Source organism: Gobio gobio, assembly GCF_949357685.1.
Source record: "Gobio gobio genome assembly, chromosome: 12".
NCBI classification, from domain to species: domain Eukaryota; kingdom Metazoa; phylum Chordata; class Actinopteri; order Cypriniformes; family Gobionidae; genus Gobio; species Gobio gobio.
The window spans coordinates 18,512,775-18,532,433 of NC_137105.1; the positions used below are offsets into that span (position 1 = coordinate 18,512,775).

The 19,659-nt window shown below is 37.3% G+C and overlaps 2 protein-coding genes across 2 annotated transcripts in view; one reads left to right on the forward strand and one right to left on the reverse strand.

The window, feature by feature from the left end:
• drc1 (dynein regulatory complex subunit 1 homolog (Chlamydomonas)) overlaps positions 1-19,659 on the reverse strand; it is a 548,506-nt gene that overhangs the window by 399,410 nt on the left and 129,437 nt on the right. The window lies entirely within an intron of this gene.
• nbas (NBAS subunit of NRZ tethering complex) overlaps positions 1-19,659 on the forward strand; it is a 262,104-nt gene that overhangs the window by 76,214 nt on the left and 166,231 nt on the right. Inside the window, exons 28-31 of the mRNA XM_079831768.1 lie at positions 1,427-1,549; positions 2,046-2,148; positions 6,742-6,971; positions 17,056-17,168. Coding sequence (XP_079687894.1) covers positions 1,427-1,549; positions 2,046-2,148; positions 6,742-6,971; positions 17,056-17,168 — 569 coding nt within the window. The remainder of the gene's footprint in view (positions 1-1,426; positions 1,550-2,045; positions 2,149-6,741; positions 6,972-17,055; positions 17,169-19,659) is intronic.

A 19,659-nucleotide genomic window follows, 5' to 3' on the forward strand; every position in this document is an offset into this window, starting at 1 on the left:
CCTCTAGATTAGCCAATCACAGAAAAAGAGCTGACAGATAAAATACAGGCCCTGCCAAAGAAAAAGGCAAGTGGACCGGATGGCATCCTAAATGAAATGCTTAAAAACACATATCCAAAATTCAGATTGGCCATCATGAAACTGGCCATCATGAGTGTTGGTCATGTCCCTGACACCTGGAATTAGAGGACTCATAACACCCATATTTACCCAAACCCAAACAATTACAGAGGCATCTGCGTGAGTAGTAACCTGGGGAAGATGTTCTGCAGCATCATCAACACAAGACTCGTTCACTTCCTTACAAAAGTCAGGACATTGTTCTTACCAAATTACAGGGCATCAGACCATATCTTCACCCTGCATACCCTGATCGATAAACACATTAACCAAAACAAAACCAACATTTTTGCTTGCTTTGTATATTTCAGAAGGCCTTTGATTTAAGTTGGCATGAAGGTCTTCTGTCTAAACTTCTAGAATCAGGTATCGGGGGTAAAACATGCAATATTATTAAAACATTTATACATTTGATACATTTATACATTTGGCAGACGCTTTTATCCAAAGCGACTTACAGTGCACTTATTACAGGGACAATCCCCCTGGAGCAACGTGGAGTAAAGTGCCTTGTTCAAGGACACACTGGTGGTGACCGCTGGGATCAAACCAGCAACCTTCTGCATATCAGTTCAATGGTTTAACCCACTGGACCACCATCTCCAAAACAATGTACTCAAACAATCAATGCTCAATTAAAATTGAAAAAAAAAAAAAAAAATAACGCATTCTTCACTCAAGGGCGGGGTCTGTACACTCAAAAAAAAAAGTTCTATATGGCACCAAAAATGGTTCTTGGCTCGTAATCATAGGGGAACCTTTTTTAGTGCTATATAGCACCAATTTTGGTGCTTCAGTGGTTCTTCAGCGGTTCTTCAGAGGTTCTTCATCGGTTATTTGACTAAGGTGCTATATAGCACCTCTGAAGAACCGCTGAAGAACCACTGAAGCACCAAAATTGGTGCTATATAGCACTAAAAAAGGTTCCCCTATGATTACGAGCCAAGAACCATTTTTGGTGCCATATAGAACCTTTTTTTTTTTAAGAGTGTAGCCAACTGGTAACCAGTGCAAGAAAGCAAGAACAGGGGTGATGTGCTCTCTCTTCCTTGTACCCATTAGAAGTCTAGCTGCTGCATTTGGAACCAATTGCAAGATTTATATGAACAAGTCTGATTAAACATATTGACAGATGATCAACATATAAATAAATCGGGTGAATTTGTAAAATATTGCTAAATCCACTAAAAGTGGATATGTATTCTTATAGCGTTGATTTGTAGGGCTTCACAAGTTCACATAAGCCTGTTTTAAAAGTTTAAACATTTTTAATTAAGTCATTCTCTTTTTCTGTCTCTCTCTCCAGTGTTGCTGAGGTGTTGGAGAAACAAGGTCTCCAGAAACCCATCTCGTTCGTGAGGAACAGTCAAAACAGCAAAGAGGAAGCTCACCAGCTGATGGTCCGACTCACTCGTCACACAGGACGCAAGTATGACACACACACACACACACACACACACACACACACACATGTTTTTGTGAAATGTGAGGACATTCCATAGGCGTAATGGTTTTTATACCGTACAAACCGTATTTTCTATCCCCTTACACTGCCCCTGTCCCTAAACCTAACCCTCACAGGAGACTGTGCAGTTCACTTTCTGTGAAAAAAACCTCATTCTGTGTAATTTATAAGCATTTTGAAAAGTGAGGACATGGGGAACGTCCTCATATTTCACCCTCTTTTTGTAATACCTGTGTCATACCCATGTCATTATACACATTTGTGTCCTGATATTTCACGAAAACATGCCCACACACACACACACACACACACACACACACACACACACACACACACACACACACACACACACACACACACACACACACACACACACACACACACACACACACACACACACACACTTAACATTTCCCAGAGCACTTATGTACACCTATCTCACTGTCTGTTGTTTGCTTAGAAACCCTCCTGTGAGTGAGACAGTGTGGAGAAGTTTACTTCAAGATCTCCTGGATATGCAGCAGAATGTTTATACCTGTTTAGAGCCAGAAACTTGCCATCAGGTACTTCAATATAATATAATATTGTATTATATAATATGTATTATTATATAATATAATTTATGCTTAATTTATACTTGTCTGGTTTGCCACAAAGCTATTATGTTTTACTTGTCTACACTGTATGTAATGCTCCTTACTGCAGCATTTGAGATGTTTTTGAGGTCCTGTGAATTTTTTTTTTTTGCACTCTTTTTCCTTCTGCCTCACAGCTCCAACATTATCTACCTTTTGCTAGGGGTGGGTATTATGACCAAATTCTTATTTCACGATATGATACATTTTAAATATACATTTATTCTTATTAAAGATAAAAGTTATTCAGTCAAGAGCAGCAAGTTATTTTCGCCTTTGTTTGATTCACATTAGCAGGCAGGTAAGTTAGGCTGCTGTCACTTTAAGATCAAATGCATGGATCCATTATACTGATACACGTCCAGCTTACACCCAACTGTTTACTTTCACTTGAGACATAACCGGCTGTGAAAAGTCCACACAGTGGGCATTTTGACATTAATTACGTGTGTATTCAACCATTCCAACGCAATAAGACGTGAAAGAGAACTGAATTTGCGATCGCATGCTAAGCGAGGCTGCTTTCTGTGCACTTATATTGCGCTTATAACACTTTTATAACAAAAAGCACGTCCCGCACTTTATATTCTCAATCATGCATTTCATCACTCTGAAGTGTCAATAGTGCTATATATTTACATACCACTACACGATATAGCAAAATCTCTAACGATAGACATTTTATAATGTGGCAACGGTATATACAGTGAGGAAAATAAGTATTTGAACACCCTGCTATTTTGCAAGTTCTCCCACTTCGAAATCATGGAGGGGTCTGAAATTGTCATCGTAGGTGCATGCCCACTGTGAGAGACATAATCTATAAAAAAACTATCCAGAAATCACAATGTATGATTTTTAACTATTTATTTGTATGATACAGCTGCAAATAAGTATTTGAACACCTGAGAAAATCAATGTTAATATTTGGTACAGTAGCATTTGTTTGCAATTACAGAGGTCAAACGTTTCCTGTAGTTTTTCACCAGGTTTGCACACACTGCAGGAGGGATTTTGGCCCACTCCTCCACACAGATCTTCTCTAGATCAGTCAGGTTTCTGGCCTGTCGCTGAGAAACACGGAGTTTGAGCTCCCTCCAAAGATTCTCTATTGGGTTTAGGTCTGGAAACTGGCTAGGGCACTCCAGAACCTTGATATGCTTCTTACAGAGCCACTCCTTGGTTATCCTGGCTGTGTGCTTCGGGTCATTGTCATGTTGGAAGACCCAGCCTTGACCCATTTTCAATGGAGTTTGTTCCCCAAAATCTTGCAATACATGGCCCTGGTCATCCTCTCCTTAATACAGTGCAGTCGCCCTGTCCCATGTGCTGAAAAACACCCCCAAAGCATGATGCTACCACCCCCATGCTTCACAGTAGGGATGGTGTTCTTGGGATGGTACTCTTCATTCTTCTTCCTCCAAACACGTTTAGTGGAATTATGACCAAAAAGTTCTATTTTGGTCTCCTCTGACCACATGACTTTCTCCCATGACTCCTCTGGATCATCCAAATGGTCATTGGCAAACTTAAGACGGGCCTGGACATGTGCTGGTTTAAGCAGGGGAACCTTCCGTGCCATGCATGATTTCAAACCATGACGTCTTAGTGTATTGCCAACAGTAACCTTGGAAACGGTGGTCCCAGCTCTTTTCAGGTCATTGACCAGCTCCTCCCGTGTAGTTCTGGGCTGATTTCTCACCTTTCTTAGGATTATTGAGACCCCACGAGGTGAGATCTTGCATGGAGCCCCAGTCCGAGGGAGATTGACAGTCATGTTTAGCTTCTTCTATTTTCTAATGATTGCTCCAACAGTGGACCTTTTTTCACCAAGCTGCTTGGCAATTTCCCCGTAGCCCTTTCCAGCCTTGTGGAGGTGTACAATTTTGTCTCTAGTGTCTTTGGACAGCTCTTTGGTCTTGGCCATGTTAGTAGTTGGATTCTTACTGATTGTATGGGGTGGACAGGTGTCTTTATGCAACTAACGACCTCAAACAGGTGCATCTAATTTAGGATAATAAATGGAGTGGAGGTGGACATTTTAAAGGCAGACTAACAGGTATTTGAGGGTCAGAATTCTAGCTGATAGACAGGTGTTCAAATACTTATTTGCAGCTGTATCATACAAATAAATAGTTAAAAAAATCATACATTGTGATTTTTTTTTTTTTTTTTTTTTAGATTATGTCTCTCACAGTGGGCATGCACCTACGATGACAATTTCAGACTCCTCCATGATTTCTAAGAGGGAGAACTTGCAAAATAGCAGGGTGTTCAAATACTTATTTTCCTCACTGTATATATATATCGTCCTACCGCCCAGCCCTACCTTTTGTTACCTTCTTTTGTTGCTCACCCTGGTTTTCATGTTAGTGTATGCCTGTATGTCTGTATATCCGTATGCGTGTGTGAAAGAGTCTCACACTAAGCATTAATCTGATGCTGACGGTGGGCTTTGTCTGTTTGCTCTGTAATTTAGCAGCATTCTCTAACGAGGTTCTGTATCGATTTCTTCATCACAATCAAGAGCAGAACAGCTGAGCTGAACTTGCCATCAGGAGTTCATCCTCAACCATGTGCTACTCACCCCTTCAACTAGAAAAAAAAACAACAACAAAAGAGAATTATCCTTCAACCTGTTCTCTTTTCAAATTGCTCCTAGCCAGTTCCTGTCAGTATGGACTCCAGCACTGTATTTTTCTCCAAGCTACTGAAAGATGATCCCAGACGAGCAGTAAATTGAAAGTTCTGAGAGCAAAATGAAAGAACTTGAATGTAGTTTTATGGAATTGGCATTCTCACCATTTTCCCTCTGCGTCTGGGTCCATTTGACGGAGTGCAGCAGAGTTGCTTTGAAATCTCTTCAATAGCTAAACAGCTAATAAACTTACACAAACCTCAGCAACCAGCTCTAAACTCTGCCTCACTTCTGTGGGTGTGCATTAGGAATGGTTCATTGGCTCGCAGACTGAGCAGGGGTGGATATTTCATTTTGTGCGGTGTTGGGAGTTAACAGTGTTATGTTTATAGGTGCAATGTGCACTGCAGATATTGGATTCTGTAATGCAGACAGATTAAAGCACTTGCAGATTATATTTCTAAAGACCATATGAAACTCCAAGGGCCACAGTTAATGACATTCTGGTTTTGCAGCAAACATGGACACACACTGGGGTAAAAAAAGAGAAGAAATTGTTGAGTTGAGTTCTTTCAACAATTGTCTTAACATTTGTTTCCAGTAATACTACTTTTATTTAGCTGATTTCAATTTGATTGTTCACTATATCCCGAACGCTGCAAATTACTTAATTATGATGGAAAGATATGAAACTATAGATACAGTTGTAATTTTTCTCTGTTAATATTTAGATTTACAAGTTTGTGGTCGGTGTGGTGTGGTTGTTAAAATAAGTATTTTATGCTCACCCAGACTGTATTTATGTAATAAAAAAAATTGGATAAAACAGTAATATTGTTAAATATTACAATTTAAAATAACTGTTTTCTATTTTAATATATTCTAAAATGTAATTTTTTCCTGTGATGGCAAAGCTGAATTTTCAGCATCATTACTCCAGTTTTCAGTGTCACATGATCCTTCAAAAATCTTGCTAATATGTTAATTTGGTTAATTTGTTATTATTATCAATGTTAAAAACAGTTTTGCTGCTTAATATTTTTGTAGAAACTGTGATATATTTTGTCAGGATGTGGAAACTTTGTTTTTTGTTTTTTTTTTGAAAATGTGATGCATTTTCACAGGACTTTTTTTGATGAATAGAAAGTTCAAAAGAACAGCTTTTATTTTAAATTAATAATTTTAAAATAGTTAAGTACTAGTTTGAGAGTGTAGGTAGACCCTTCATGGCTTTTCAAGGCTTTTTTAAATAACCTTTTAGTAACTGTTTTATTTTTGTTGAGATTTTCCTGTGAAGGTTTCTCTGCTGTTGGTCAATATAAATGATTAAAAAACCGTTCCCCTTTGTAGAAAATGAATAGTATTTTTACTTCAGGAGTCCGCCAGTTGCGCCCTATAACAGTGAAAATCTATAAACATTATTTAAGCATAAAGATGAGCTCTTAACCACTCAACAAATAGTGGTAAGTGGATTTTTTTGCAAAGAACAGAATGAATCATGAGAGAATTCGTTTATTAGTCTATTATTTATTAATGCTTATTTTTTGGATTTTATGATGTTTTAATGAGGGAACTTTAAAGCGTTTTAGATTGAAGAACACACTAATAGACATAACCACACAAAATGCTGATATCTTACTCTGCCTAAATGTAGCTGAAGGCTACATTTGAAATTACTCTGAACACCACAGCTGTTGCACAGAAATGCTCATGAGATTGTTGTCATTGAAAGAGCAGTTTTAGATATTTCTCCTGTAGTGATTGTGTCTCGTCTGCAATTGTCTAAAGACAGGTGATTAATTGCCACCTGAACGCGTTCTTCCCGTGGGTCCCTGCTACATGGCACTGATCTCTTTCTTTCTCTGTCTCTCTTGTCCACGCAGGTGTTTGTGGAGAGTCTGTTATGTTCAGGACGAGAGGAAAATGTCCGTCTGGCGGGTCAGCTGATGCACTGCAGCGCCGTGTCAGAGGACACTCCGGTCAGCGTTTCGTTTCGGGGTAAAGCTCACGCCCGTGTGTCTTATAGCCGCAGCGTGGAGCTGGTTCTGGCTGCCGCCCGTGAATACTTCAACTCTTCTGCCACCCTCAGTGACCCCTGCATGAACCTGGCAAGGTAGGTCTGATTTGTTTAGATGGTCTGTGCTAATTCAGTCTATTTGAACCAGTAAACCCCAGCACAAAATAATGTTCCGCAAGATTTTAATATTCCAGTGGTTCGCAAAGTATGAGGTCAGGGGAGCGTGGGTGACTTTCCTAGTTCTCAAACCTCATTCACTTTCACACTTTGAGATCCTCACCATTTGTGATACATGGTGGTTTTTATGAATGATGACTCAGAGTTAATTTTACATAAAAAAAAAAAATATTTTTTTTTTTTTTTTTTTTTTTTTTTTTTTTTGTCAAACTATTTCATATTGCTCATATAAAGCAGTGCAACTTATTTTTTTATTTATAGTTTTTTAAAATAATTTTTATTATTAATAGTTTTGTATAATATTAATAGCGGTATTATTGTAATAATAAATAAAAAAAATTTCTACTAAAAATATATCTTACAATATTGCCAAATAAATTAATGAAAAGTTAGACATTTTTCATTTATTATTTTTTTATCATTTTGTGACAAACTACACAGAAATTGCTAAATAATATAGGCCTAGTTATTTTTTTTGGTCGTTAATCATAAAAAAAAAAATAGAATCCAAAATAAAAGTTTGTGTTTACATAATATATGCGTGTGTACTGTGTATAATTATTATGTATATATAAATACACACACACACACACACACACACACACACACACACACACACACACACACACACACACACACACACACACACACACACACACACACACACACACATGTTTGTTTTTGTGAAATGTGAGGACATTCCATAGGCGTAATGGTTTTTATACCGTACAAACCGTATTTTCTATCCCCTTACACTGCCCCTGCCCCTAAACCTAACCCTCACAGGAGACTGTGCAGTTCACTTTTTGTGAAAAAAAACTTGTTCTGTGTGATTTATAAGCATTTTGAAAAGTGAGGACATGGGTAATGTCCTCATATTTCACCCTCTTTTTGTAATACCTATGTCATACCCATGTCATTATACACATTTGTGTCCTGATATTTCACAAAAACATGCCCACACACACACACACACACACACACACACACATGCATGTATATATTTAAGAAATATTTGCATGTGTATATACTAGGGATGCAACAACACAGTTAGTCCACTGTTCAATACATACCTCGGTTTTTAACCACTGTTTTCGGCACGGTTCTGATGGCTTGTCACATCAGTTTTTTGCTATTCTATTCTTTCTTAAGCGACAGGAACAGGAAGAAGTTAAGGAGAAAATATACTTTTTTTATTGCAGTACTCTTTATTTTACTTAAAAGAATTGAAAAACCTTACTTAAACTTAAAAAACTTTACTTAAAAAAAACCCTTGTACACCTTCCTATGTATTATATAAAATAATATAAAATAAATATATATAAAGATTTACACTGGCAGCTCAGAGCAGTACAGCAGTATTTTATTATGAAATTTAATGAATACATTTAAAAATAAACGCTACATAGACTTCACTTTAAAATATACATTGATTATTAGCTACTGTATTAGTTTTTCAGTCAAGAGCAGTGAGTGATTTTCTCTTTGTCTTTTGTTGTTGTATTCACATTAAAGGGATAGTTCACTCAAAAATGAAAATTCTGTCATCAAGAAATGAATACAGGTTTGGAACAACATTAGAGTGAGCAAATAATGACATTATTTTAGAGGTGAACTGTCCCTTTAAGGACAGCGTGTTCACTAGGCTGTGCTGCTGTCAATTTAAGACCTGCGTGCATCTAATATACAGACACACGCCGATTTTACTTTCACTTTAGACATAACCGACTGTGTTTGTTAACCTTGTGTGTATTTGACAGTGTTAGCGCAGTAAGATGACTGCTTAATCCAGTAATCACGTGTTTGACAGGCGTTTAGTGCGCACGCTCGGAAAAGCGCATGTTAAAACCGTGCATAAGCACGCGAATGAAATGTTTAACCGGCAAGGCTTTAAAACTCATGCAAATAATGAACTTTCGTGATTGTGAATAACTGTAGTGTTCCGTGAGTATAACTCTACCTCTAACGTGTGATGTGAATGCATGTCGCGTTTTTCAGTATATTGGGATGTAGGCAAATGATAGAATTTGTAGAAAAATAATTAACTAAATGCAAAACCGAAGCAATTCACAAGCACATATTCAACCGTGAATTGCGTACCGAACAGTTCAATATTATATTGAGAATTGTGGCATACCTAGTATATACTGTAAATATATAATTTATCTTGTGTATAAGTATAATTTTTAAAATAAAAATATAACATATTTTTCTTAAATATATACATGCATCTGTGTGTATTTATATATACATAATAATTATACACTGTACACACACAAACTTTTATTTTGGATGCGATAAATCACGATTCATTTTTCCCCAGCACTAAAAAAATACATAAAGAAATACTGAAAGAAAACTAATATTGTATGATTCTGTTTTGATTTAATTTAAGTGTCAGCTAAATTAATTATTACTTTTATTTTTCTTTATTATTATGCAAAAGTTTTTCATTTTCCATAGGGGGCATCACACCAATCCCCCCCGCCCCCCCATTTGACGTGTACTCGTGAAAAAAAAAAAATTAGCTGACAGGGTGGGTACAATCAAACTCTAGTTCGGACCAAGCAATCAAACCATGGGTGAAAAATAGCCTGAAACTACCAGTCTCTTCGAACTCTGCAGCAGTTTTGTGAGGAGTTTATGATGAAAGAGGAAGAAACCCTGCAGGAATCAAACCGTCCAACGTCATTTTGGTCTCCTGCCTCTCGTATGAGTCCGGCCCTTCACAACGGCTATTATTGGTGTAATTAGCTGCCATAATGAGAGATCGACTCCATCAGAGACAGACAGTCGGTCGCTCACTTCCGCCCTGCAGCTCTAGGTTAATGTGTTTCCAGTCTCCCTGTCTGTCTGTCTATTTTTGTTGTCTTGGGCTGGAGCGTTGAGGGTGACAGACTGCGGCCCCTGAGCGATGGGCCGTGTTGCAAAGTGGGTCAGTAATTAGGCCGTCATCTGTTCATGGGCTGGACGGGCCGCCACTCCATATGCATTCACACGCATCTCACATCACTGTCATTCTCTCACACTCGCATGCCACCGACAGACGGGAAAACTTAGATGGACAGTAATTATGAGCTTAATTTTTAAATTACAGTACTTTCGCCGTAACTGAGAGCGACTGAAAGATTGAAAACAAAATAGATGGAGAATGTAAATGTGTCAGTGAGGGACTCAAGGAGAAACTAGGACTGGAAAGTGACTGACTGACTGATTTCCCTATTTGATGAAAGAATCAGTAGTCTTCCTGTTTTGGAGGTTGTAATAGAAAAAAAAAAAAATTTTAATGGTGCTTGCTACGACTTTATAAAGGGAATGTTCACCCAAAAAGGAACATTCTGTCAATCCTTTACTCACCCTCATGTCATTCTAAACCAATAGCACTTTCATTCATTTTAGAAAAACAAAATTCCACAAAAACTTTGATGCTTCAAAAAAATTCTTTAAGATATTGTAAAAGAAATACATGAAAATTGAGCAGTTTAATCCAAGTCTTCTGAAGTGACACGATCATTTCTGCTTTTATTCATATATAAACTTTGATCCAACGCACATACTGTACATGGAGCACATCAAATATGGTCAACGCACTCGCTTGACAGTTGACACACAAGAACAAACCTTATTGGTTCTTGTGCATCAAGCAAGCACGTTTGAGATTCTATGTACTGATTCCACTATTTTTTCATTATTACTTTTCCAAGCAAAAGGATTTGTACTAGTGCTGTCAATCGATTAAAAAAAGGTACTAGATTAATTAACAAATTAATAAAACTAACACATTTTTTCTGTAATTTAATTGCGATTAAAACGCATTTTTATAAGTGATATGTATAATATTATATAATAATGGAATAATTTCACATTAGTGTGTGTAGACATTAGTAACAGGATTAATGTAGTAACACATTAGTAATGTAGAAACAACTTAAAGACAGTATATTTTAAATACTTAGTTTAATGGCATATTTTTATGAATGATGGCCAGTATCACTGATAATGCTGCAACTGCTGCCTCAATGTAAATATTTTTTTTATTTGGCTTCAAAAAATATAACAACTTTTAATTTAAAGGAACGCCGGGGACTTTAGCTAAAGTTTTTGTGACTTTAGCTTATTCACCATATCCCCCAGAGTTAGATTAGTCCATACATACCATTTCTCATCTCCGTGCGTGCCATAACTCTGTCTGACGCACCCACCACTAGCCTAGCTTAGCACAAAGACTGGAGGTAAACGGCTCCATCTAGCCTACTGCTCAATAAGTGACGAAATAACGCCAACATTTTCCTATTTACATGTTGTGATGTGTATAGTTACATCGTGTACTAAGACTGACGGAAAATGAAAAGTTATGATTCTCTAGGCCGATATGGCTAGGAACTATACTCTCATTCCTGCGTAATAATCATGGAACTTTGCTTATAAAAAACAGTGAATGCTACCATTGAAAGACGTTACCAAGCTGTATCTATAGGACTAGAATATTAAAGAGACTTGGGCCAACTACCTACCTAGTTACCACCTTGCAAAGTCCTAACACTTTTGCATAATGGCGGCAGGTTTTGCGTGACCCTTCTTTAAAGAAAATCTAATTTTTATTGTTATATATTGACTCTGTCGAGTTAGGTAATTTACTTTTAGATACATCAACCTTTGTAAAGAGATTAAGAAAAGAAACATCTGTTGTGGATTTAATAAGTTTTGAAAAAACGACAGAATGCTAAAGATGTCCTAGATCTCTCGTCTGTTCCTGTCTAACTTTCCCTTTCTCCCTCTTCTTTCTAACAATGAAATAAATTGTGTGTGTGTGTGTGTGTGTGTGTGTAAATGATGATATGTGGGGTTTTAATTAGATTGATTAACTTAAAACAAGCTGAATCAAATCAGTTATTGCAAAACCATAAATACAACATTCAAATTAGTTGTGAAATCGTATTTTTTTTTATTTATTTATTTTTTTTTTTTATAAATGACCTTAATAACCTAAAATATATTCATGGAAATATAAAATCTCCTCACCTGATCACCTTCTGGGTTATTAGCAATGCTCAATGTCTCCACGTTCAATTCCAAAGAGTATTTTTCAAATGGGAAGTGCTGTGCCTTGGCCTTGAAAACAGGCATCCTGTGTGAAAGAGAGCGAGTACTTAAGTTATCGTCACATACATGCACTTCCTGCCAAACAAAACCAAGAAAAACACTTGTAATTATTAGCTTACTGAGACTAATCAGAGGCCTTCATTACAAAGACCGTTTTACCCCCAGGAAGCAGAGGGTTGTGCAGAGAGTGTTTAGAGCGGTCATTTCATGTTGAATGGGTTTTACAGGGATTTTGTAGATAGCTGTTGGTACATTTTCATAGTAAAGCTGTTGTCTTGGAAACCACTTTTCAACCATTTGGGCTGCTCTAACACACTGGGCAGAGTGTTTTTAAAGTGTTCAGTGGAAAGAAAGTGGAGCGATCAGAACATGAGGGTTTTCATCTGTCCGTGCTTCAGAAATCTGGTGGGATTGTGATGTGGTGAATTTGATAATGATTTTCCTAGTTCCTCAAGTCTTTGGTTGATCCTGGTCTTACAGCTCTAATGATGATCAGGACCATCATACCATCTAATCATCTTCAGTGTAACGGCTGCTTTAATCCCAAAGGATACACGTACGTGAGCATATGTGTGCAGGCGAACACATAGCCTTTCAAAGTATACTCCATTTGAAAGGCGGTAGACACATGTGCTCTAGAAAGTTTCATCTGTCCAGTCTGCGCTATTTTTATCCACAAGTTTTGAAAAATAGCTTCTCATAACCCTTACACAAGCTCTTGTCAATGCTGGCATCTGTTGTTGTTGCAGTCGCAGATTATTTTGTTCTTGTTGTTCCGTGTCTATACTCTATAGTTTAGTTTTCTACTGTGAAGCAATGGTCCCGGCCAGTGTTGCTACCTGATTAGTGCAAAACAAATGTTGCATGTGTGACCTGCGCACACAAAATACGGGCAGTTACAAAAATCAGGCGGCAAGCGTACAGTACATGCATACTATTCTGGTGAAGTTTGCATCATCCTCGCGTATACGTAAAATCAGAGTATACTTTGGGCTTTAGCTGCATGTGTGTTCTTGCATTTGTTACAAGTGACTTTGAGGTTACATTATATTACATTTTTTCCAATGTTGTCTAAAGTGACCCTGATTTAGTATTTACATGCTTTAAACCACATGTCAAATGTGTGAATGCAAAATATTAAATCAATTTAAAAATGTTTTTTTCCCTCATTTAAAACAAAGGAAAAAAAAAATCAGATTTAAAAAAGTTTGCTGTGCTTTTTTGTAGGGATGCACAATTTAGCCAAAAATTCTGTGATCAATATGACTAATTATAATTAAGTAAAATATTAAACAAAAGACATATTTGCAATATAATATTTAACTGTAAAAATTAGAAATGTATGTATTTATGAAAAATTTCGAAGTAATGAAATAATAATAATTTAATAAAATTTTACAGTACAACTGTAAAGTTATAATACTAATATTTATAGTTGTCCTAATTTCCTAACCATCAAGCTTTTATTTTGAAGACCTTAAAGGGATAGTTCACCCAAAAATGAAAATTATCCCATGATTTACTACCCCCCAAGCCATCCTAGGTGTATATGATTTCTTCTTTCAGACGAATACAATCAGAGTTGTATTAAAAAATGTCCTGGCTCTTCCCAGCGTTATAATGGCAGTGAATGGCTGTCGTGATTTCCAAAAAAAAAACCAAAACGCACATCCATCCATCATAAATCCATCAGTAATCCATATGACTCCAGGGGGTTAATAAAGGCCTTCTGAAGTGAAGCAATGTCTTTTTGGAAACAAAAATATCCATATTTAAAGCTTTATAAACTAAAATAATTAACTTCCGACAGACACAAGTCAATTTGCGCCAAAAGAGCCCCTGACACGATGTATGACGTAGGATGTAGGAGTAGCGTAAGCTTTGACGTCTCTCACGGTTCAAACAAATAGTGCTGGGCAACAAACTCAAGCTCCTCTTTTCTTATATCGAAATCCAAAGTTTCTCTTTAAAATGTGCTTATGTGCTTTAAGATGTGCTTTTTTGGACTTCAAAAATTTGAAATACGAAAGTAACTGCCATTATAAAGCTGGGAATTTTTTCAATATAACTCTGATTGTATTCGTCTGAAAGAAGAAAGTCATATAGGCCTACGCCTAGGATGGCTTGAGGGTGAGTACATCATGAGGTAATTGTCATTTTTGGGTAAACTATCCCTTAAAGCTTCTCTTCTTTTGAAATCAGAGAGTTTATAAGTGCTTTCCCTTACATGTTTGGGAATGTGATGGACGTTACGCAATAACTGATTTCAGATATCCACTAAAATGATCTCGAGTCGAGTTTAAATGACAAAAAATAGAAGTTATGTTTTTTATTTAAAAGATCATTATTCGATGCCTCTAGGTATGTTTTACAATGCAAAGACATTAAGTGCTATGCATCTTCGGCCTTCAAACGTTTGAATGTCCAAATGTTAATTTTTCCCAGGGGAAATGCTGTGTGATTAATAAGTATGCAATCATTTAGCAGACACTTTCAAATAATGCTTATAATATTATACTTTAAACAGGAATAGTGTACTCAAGGTCACTGGTGATGGTTTTAAACTACAACCTTGTGGTTGCTCACCCCAGATCACTAAGCCACACCACTATGATTAATATCGTGTGTACTGTATTCGTGGGAAACTGCTGCGTAAGCTCCTTAAACTATTTGAAGGGTTGTATAATTTTTATGTTGGCCTGTAGTTGCACGACCCACAGTAAATCTTATGCAAAGCGGAGCTGGAAACAGTCTTCTGGGTCCGATTGCAGTGTCACTGAAAATAACTAGCATGTAAAACTCACAGATTGTAGAGGAAACTACTTGAAAAATACTGCTGCCTTTGTTCTGTTTTTTTTTTTCCCCTTCTCTCAAGCTCTTAAATTGAATTTATTATTTCTGCTCTGCTTTCTCTGTTGCAATTGGCTTGGCTCAAAAGTGCACTGCTAGCTTCCCTAGGTCCAGCTGTCTCGGCCAAACTATATTGGAAAGTGACAGCAGAGCTGGCCTGGGATCTGTGCTTTTATTTGTTTTTTGGTGTGTCCCCGTTGTCCTATGAAGCACATTTATAGCAGCACAGATGTGAAGCAGACGCCGGCCTCTGCAAGCTTCTGATAACAGTATGAAAGCGACGTGATGTCAGAGTCTCAGTCTGTAATTAAGAAATAAGAAGAATCAAAACTCATTTGAAGGAATGGCTTCTGCTTTTTCTGATTCGCTTTAAAGGAACAGTTCAATCAAAAAAAAAAAAAAAAAAAATTCTGCCATCATTTACTCCCCCTCATGTTGTTCCAGACCAATATGAGTTTCTTTCTTCTGTGGGACACAAAAGGATATTTTTTTCGTTGAGAAAAGTAAAGAAGTTTTGTGTGAACTATCTCTTAAATATTGTAAATGTTGTAATTAGGGGTGCCACCAATGCCACGGTTTGGTTCATATCACAGTTTTGGAGCCACAGTTCGGTTAGTTTCGGTTCTGTTTGCTGTGGAGGCAGGGTTCATGTCAGGGCACCAGCAATAATAACACTAGATTCACTTTTAACTTAGCCTAATAATAACAACAACAATAATTTAACTTGATTAACTAAATGTATTTATGTTTATATATTTACACATTTATTTGCACGTGTAATTGAAGAGTGTGCGCTACGAGCACAGTATAACGGCTGACTTGACAGCAAAGCGGTTTTCTGAGGTGAGAGAGATTTTTTTTATTTTGTAACAAGCTATGAAATTGACGATGTTGCCGGGACTGCAAGGTAGCATTTAGCCAACCTGGCTCTCTTTGTCCTTCCATCATGCAACTTGAGCGATCACCCAAGTCACTTGACACGCACTTGGAAGACAAAAGTTAGTGCATATTTAGTAGTGGTGGCCATAGATTATTTTTTTTAATCTAGATTAATCTAACTGTAATCTTGGAATTAATCTAGATTAAAATGGCTCATTTGAATTCTGCTGAAGGCATTCAGAATATGTGTGCTCGTTTGTCTTTTTGTAGTTTGAATAATAAATAACTTCTGTCCCTTTAAGACCTGACGCACGCATGGATCCCAAACACTGTTCCTGTGAGCTGGCACAACTGTGTTTACATTAAAACTCACCAAGATGGGCGTTGAGACATTTTTGAGTGTATTTGACCATTAATAAGCTGGAAAAAGGAGCCCATTTTTTGCACTTGTATGTCAGAGGCGGCTTTATTACGGTATGTGTGTGTGCGCTTCAGAAGCGAGCGCGAAATCTGCGGGAATTTGTAGAATTAACGCAATGTTCAGAGGATTAAACGGACTGAATGAGAGGAGGCGGGTGCGTGTCAACTCGCTGTCGGTCGGAGAGGAGAGCGTAGCTGATATCGATACTGTAGAAAATGAGTATTGTATCGTTTCAGATATTTCAGTATCGATACATAGCGAAATATGGATATGTTTGACAACACTAGTTGGCATACACACAGGTTCGAAGACTCGTTCTCTCGCCCCCTACAGTGCAATTCGACAAGGTATACATCCGCGCTAAGATATCAAGGTGAAAGTTATCATAGCTTGCGTAGTATAGACCCAGCACCCAACCCAACTTTGAGAATAGATTAACGGCGATATTTTTTTTATCGCCCGATAAGAGTCTCACGTTAACGCAGCACGTTAACGCCGATAACGGCCCACCACTATTTGGTAAATAATATTATTATAATAATATTCAGTAAAAATACAGCTCTTATTAGGTGTTAAAAGTGTACTAATTACTATTTAATCTAATGTCAAGGAAGAAAAAAAAATATTTTGTGGCATAAGGTGAAGTGAGAGCAGGGGACAGGGGACCTTCGGTTCGACATGAGAGTATCGCGGTTTTACGGTTTGGTTTGAATATCATTACACCCCTAATAATTGGTGTGTGTCCATCAGGTCATGTCTGCTGTTGATCACGGATTGTCCTCCTCTCGTCCAAGAGGAATTGGATCTTATCAGCGCCCTCTCTCGGCTGGAACAGTTTGGCGTGAAAGTTCTTCCCTTACAAGGTAATGCGGCACTAACCTATTACTACTGTTCAAAAAACTTTCTTCTTCCATTTCCTTCAGGATATTGGTGCGACCATTGGAAAATAGGCCCCTAATGTTCCTGTTTGTATTTATTGCTCTGTTCGTGTGAGGAAAAAATCTCATAAAAACAGACAAAAATAAATGGTCGAAATATAGCAAAGAAAATACCTTTTTCACACAAGTGATGATATTTGAAATACACTAAGGTTCACATTTTTCTGGTCAGTAAGATGCAGTATTTTTTACGAAATTAATTTTGTTCATTATGGATGCATTAAATTGATCAAAAGTGTTAGTAAATACATATATAATGTTACAAAAGTTTCTTGAGTACCAAATCAGCATATTTAGAATGATTTCTGAAGGATCATGTGACACTGAAGACTGGTGTGATGGCTTTTGAAAATTCAACTTCATCATCACAAGAATAAATTACATTTTAAAATATATTAAAATATTTATTTTAAATTGTAGTGTTATTTCACAATATTACTGTTTTTACTGTATTTTTGTTTCAGCCTTGGTGGGCATAAAATACTACTTAAATATATATTTTTTTTACTGATCCCAAAGGTTTGAATGTATTTATATCTTAATATTTATGTATTTGCTCTGAAATGGCTCAAAATAGTAATTTTCCCCCATCATTTGGACCAAACAGCTATTGTTGTCATGCAGATTCAAAATCTTCATTGCCTTTGTTTTTGCAATGGATTGTTCCGGTCCTGGATTCTGATTGGTTCAAAGTCATTGTAAATTACTCGACAAACTCACACCTGTGACCGCATTACATCAGAATTACTGCGGCACTTAAAATAAATATTTTTATGGACTAACGATTTTATAAAAGCTCTAAGCCCTGTGCATACATGCATACATTTTTCACAAAAATAGTTTAAAATGTCAAGAATGCCACTTGGGTCAACATTTTTGAGTGATGAAGCATATAAATGTGTTATCGTCCAGCACTAGTCGAAACCTGAAGTGATTCTTCTGTATGGTTTGTGCTATAAAAACTGAAAAGATGTGTATTTAAAATCTGTTGCAGTCGGAAAGGACTATTGTTGGCTTATATACACATAAATGAACATACTTGGCCATTGCATCATGACTCTTTTTTTTTCTTACACTTTTTTTTTTTTTGAGTCTTACATTTCAAGTTAAAAGCAGTTCAGCCTTGAAAACAGGTTCTTATCCATTCTTTTGGGCTCCGTTTAGCTGTTTTTTTATACAAGAGCATGTCCTGTATAGACAGCCCTTAATTCTTCAAAACCTGCGTTCTTGTGATATAACTGACACACTCATCTGTCATCAAGAGTTTTTCTTCATTCATTTTTAGTTTTCTTCCAGAAACTCTTTAGAGGTTACAAAAGAGAAATCTGGTCAAACCAATGGTTAAAGTTCTGGAGATCTAAAGGATAAAATTATTGAATGTTAATCTGTTGTTGTCAGTGAAGCACATTTGTGAGATGGAGCAAGTATCATTGATAATACATCACAAGCGAAAAGTGAAGTGAAAGTACTCGTATTTCTAAAAAAGGGAAGGCCTCTTTAGCCCCATGTGTGCTTCTCCCAGTGTCCTTTTGAAGAAGTGAGGAAACTCTTTTATCTAGTCAAGGCAAGGCTAGGAGCAGCTCAACTCTCCTTCCTAAACTTATGAAGGAAGTCTGAATACATAAATTGGAAACTCTCCTTGAGCTCATTCTCCCTTCCTGACCCGAGTGACCCCGCGGCTGTCTGTGCGCGGCAGTCTTTTTCCTAGCAGGCGAAGTTATACACCCATCAGGGAGCTGTAGCCTGCCTCAAAGCTCGACTTACTGCTTAATTTAACTGCTTATTTCGCATCTTCATCTCTGATTTTCTCCATTCCCAAGTAAAAGAGTGAAAGATAAAGAAGCAAAAGCTGAACTGTAATCAATTACACTCCCGTTTAAGCAAACAACAAACCTCTTAGTGCTGCATGTACAGAGGCGCGGCTGTTTTTGGAAGCAGGTTAATGGCTTTGGCAGGTGCTGCTGATGGCTGGCTTGTCCGCGTGTGGTTCAGGTGCTGCCCCCGTTGCGTCTCCTCTGAAGATGGAGCTGTCTGCCCCCCACAGGCCTGTAACTCGTGGCCCGCTCAGCCCCCTGCCTGCTGCAGACCAGCGTGACCTCCAGCACAGACCACTTCCAGCTCAATATTTTAAACTGTGCTCAGTCAGACAGCAGGGACCTGCTTTGTGTCCATCCAATTACCACACATCACAACTACTTGCTTGTTATGACAGGAAGCTTGGAGAATGCGTGCAGTGAATTCCGTGTTTTTTTTTTCATAAACTTTTTTTTAGTTTAGATATTTGCTGTGTTCTAAATAGCACACTAGCTGATGCATACTGCACAGTGCATACTGTGTACTGCATACTTTTTTATAGTATGTGTAATAGTGTGAATAAAAGGCCATGGAAATGGAAAATCAAATCAAGTGAGTTGCA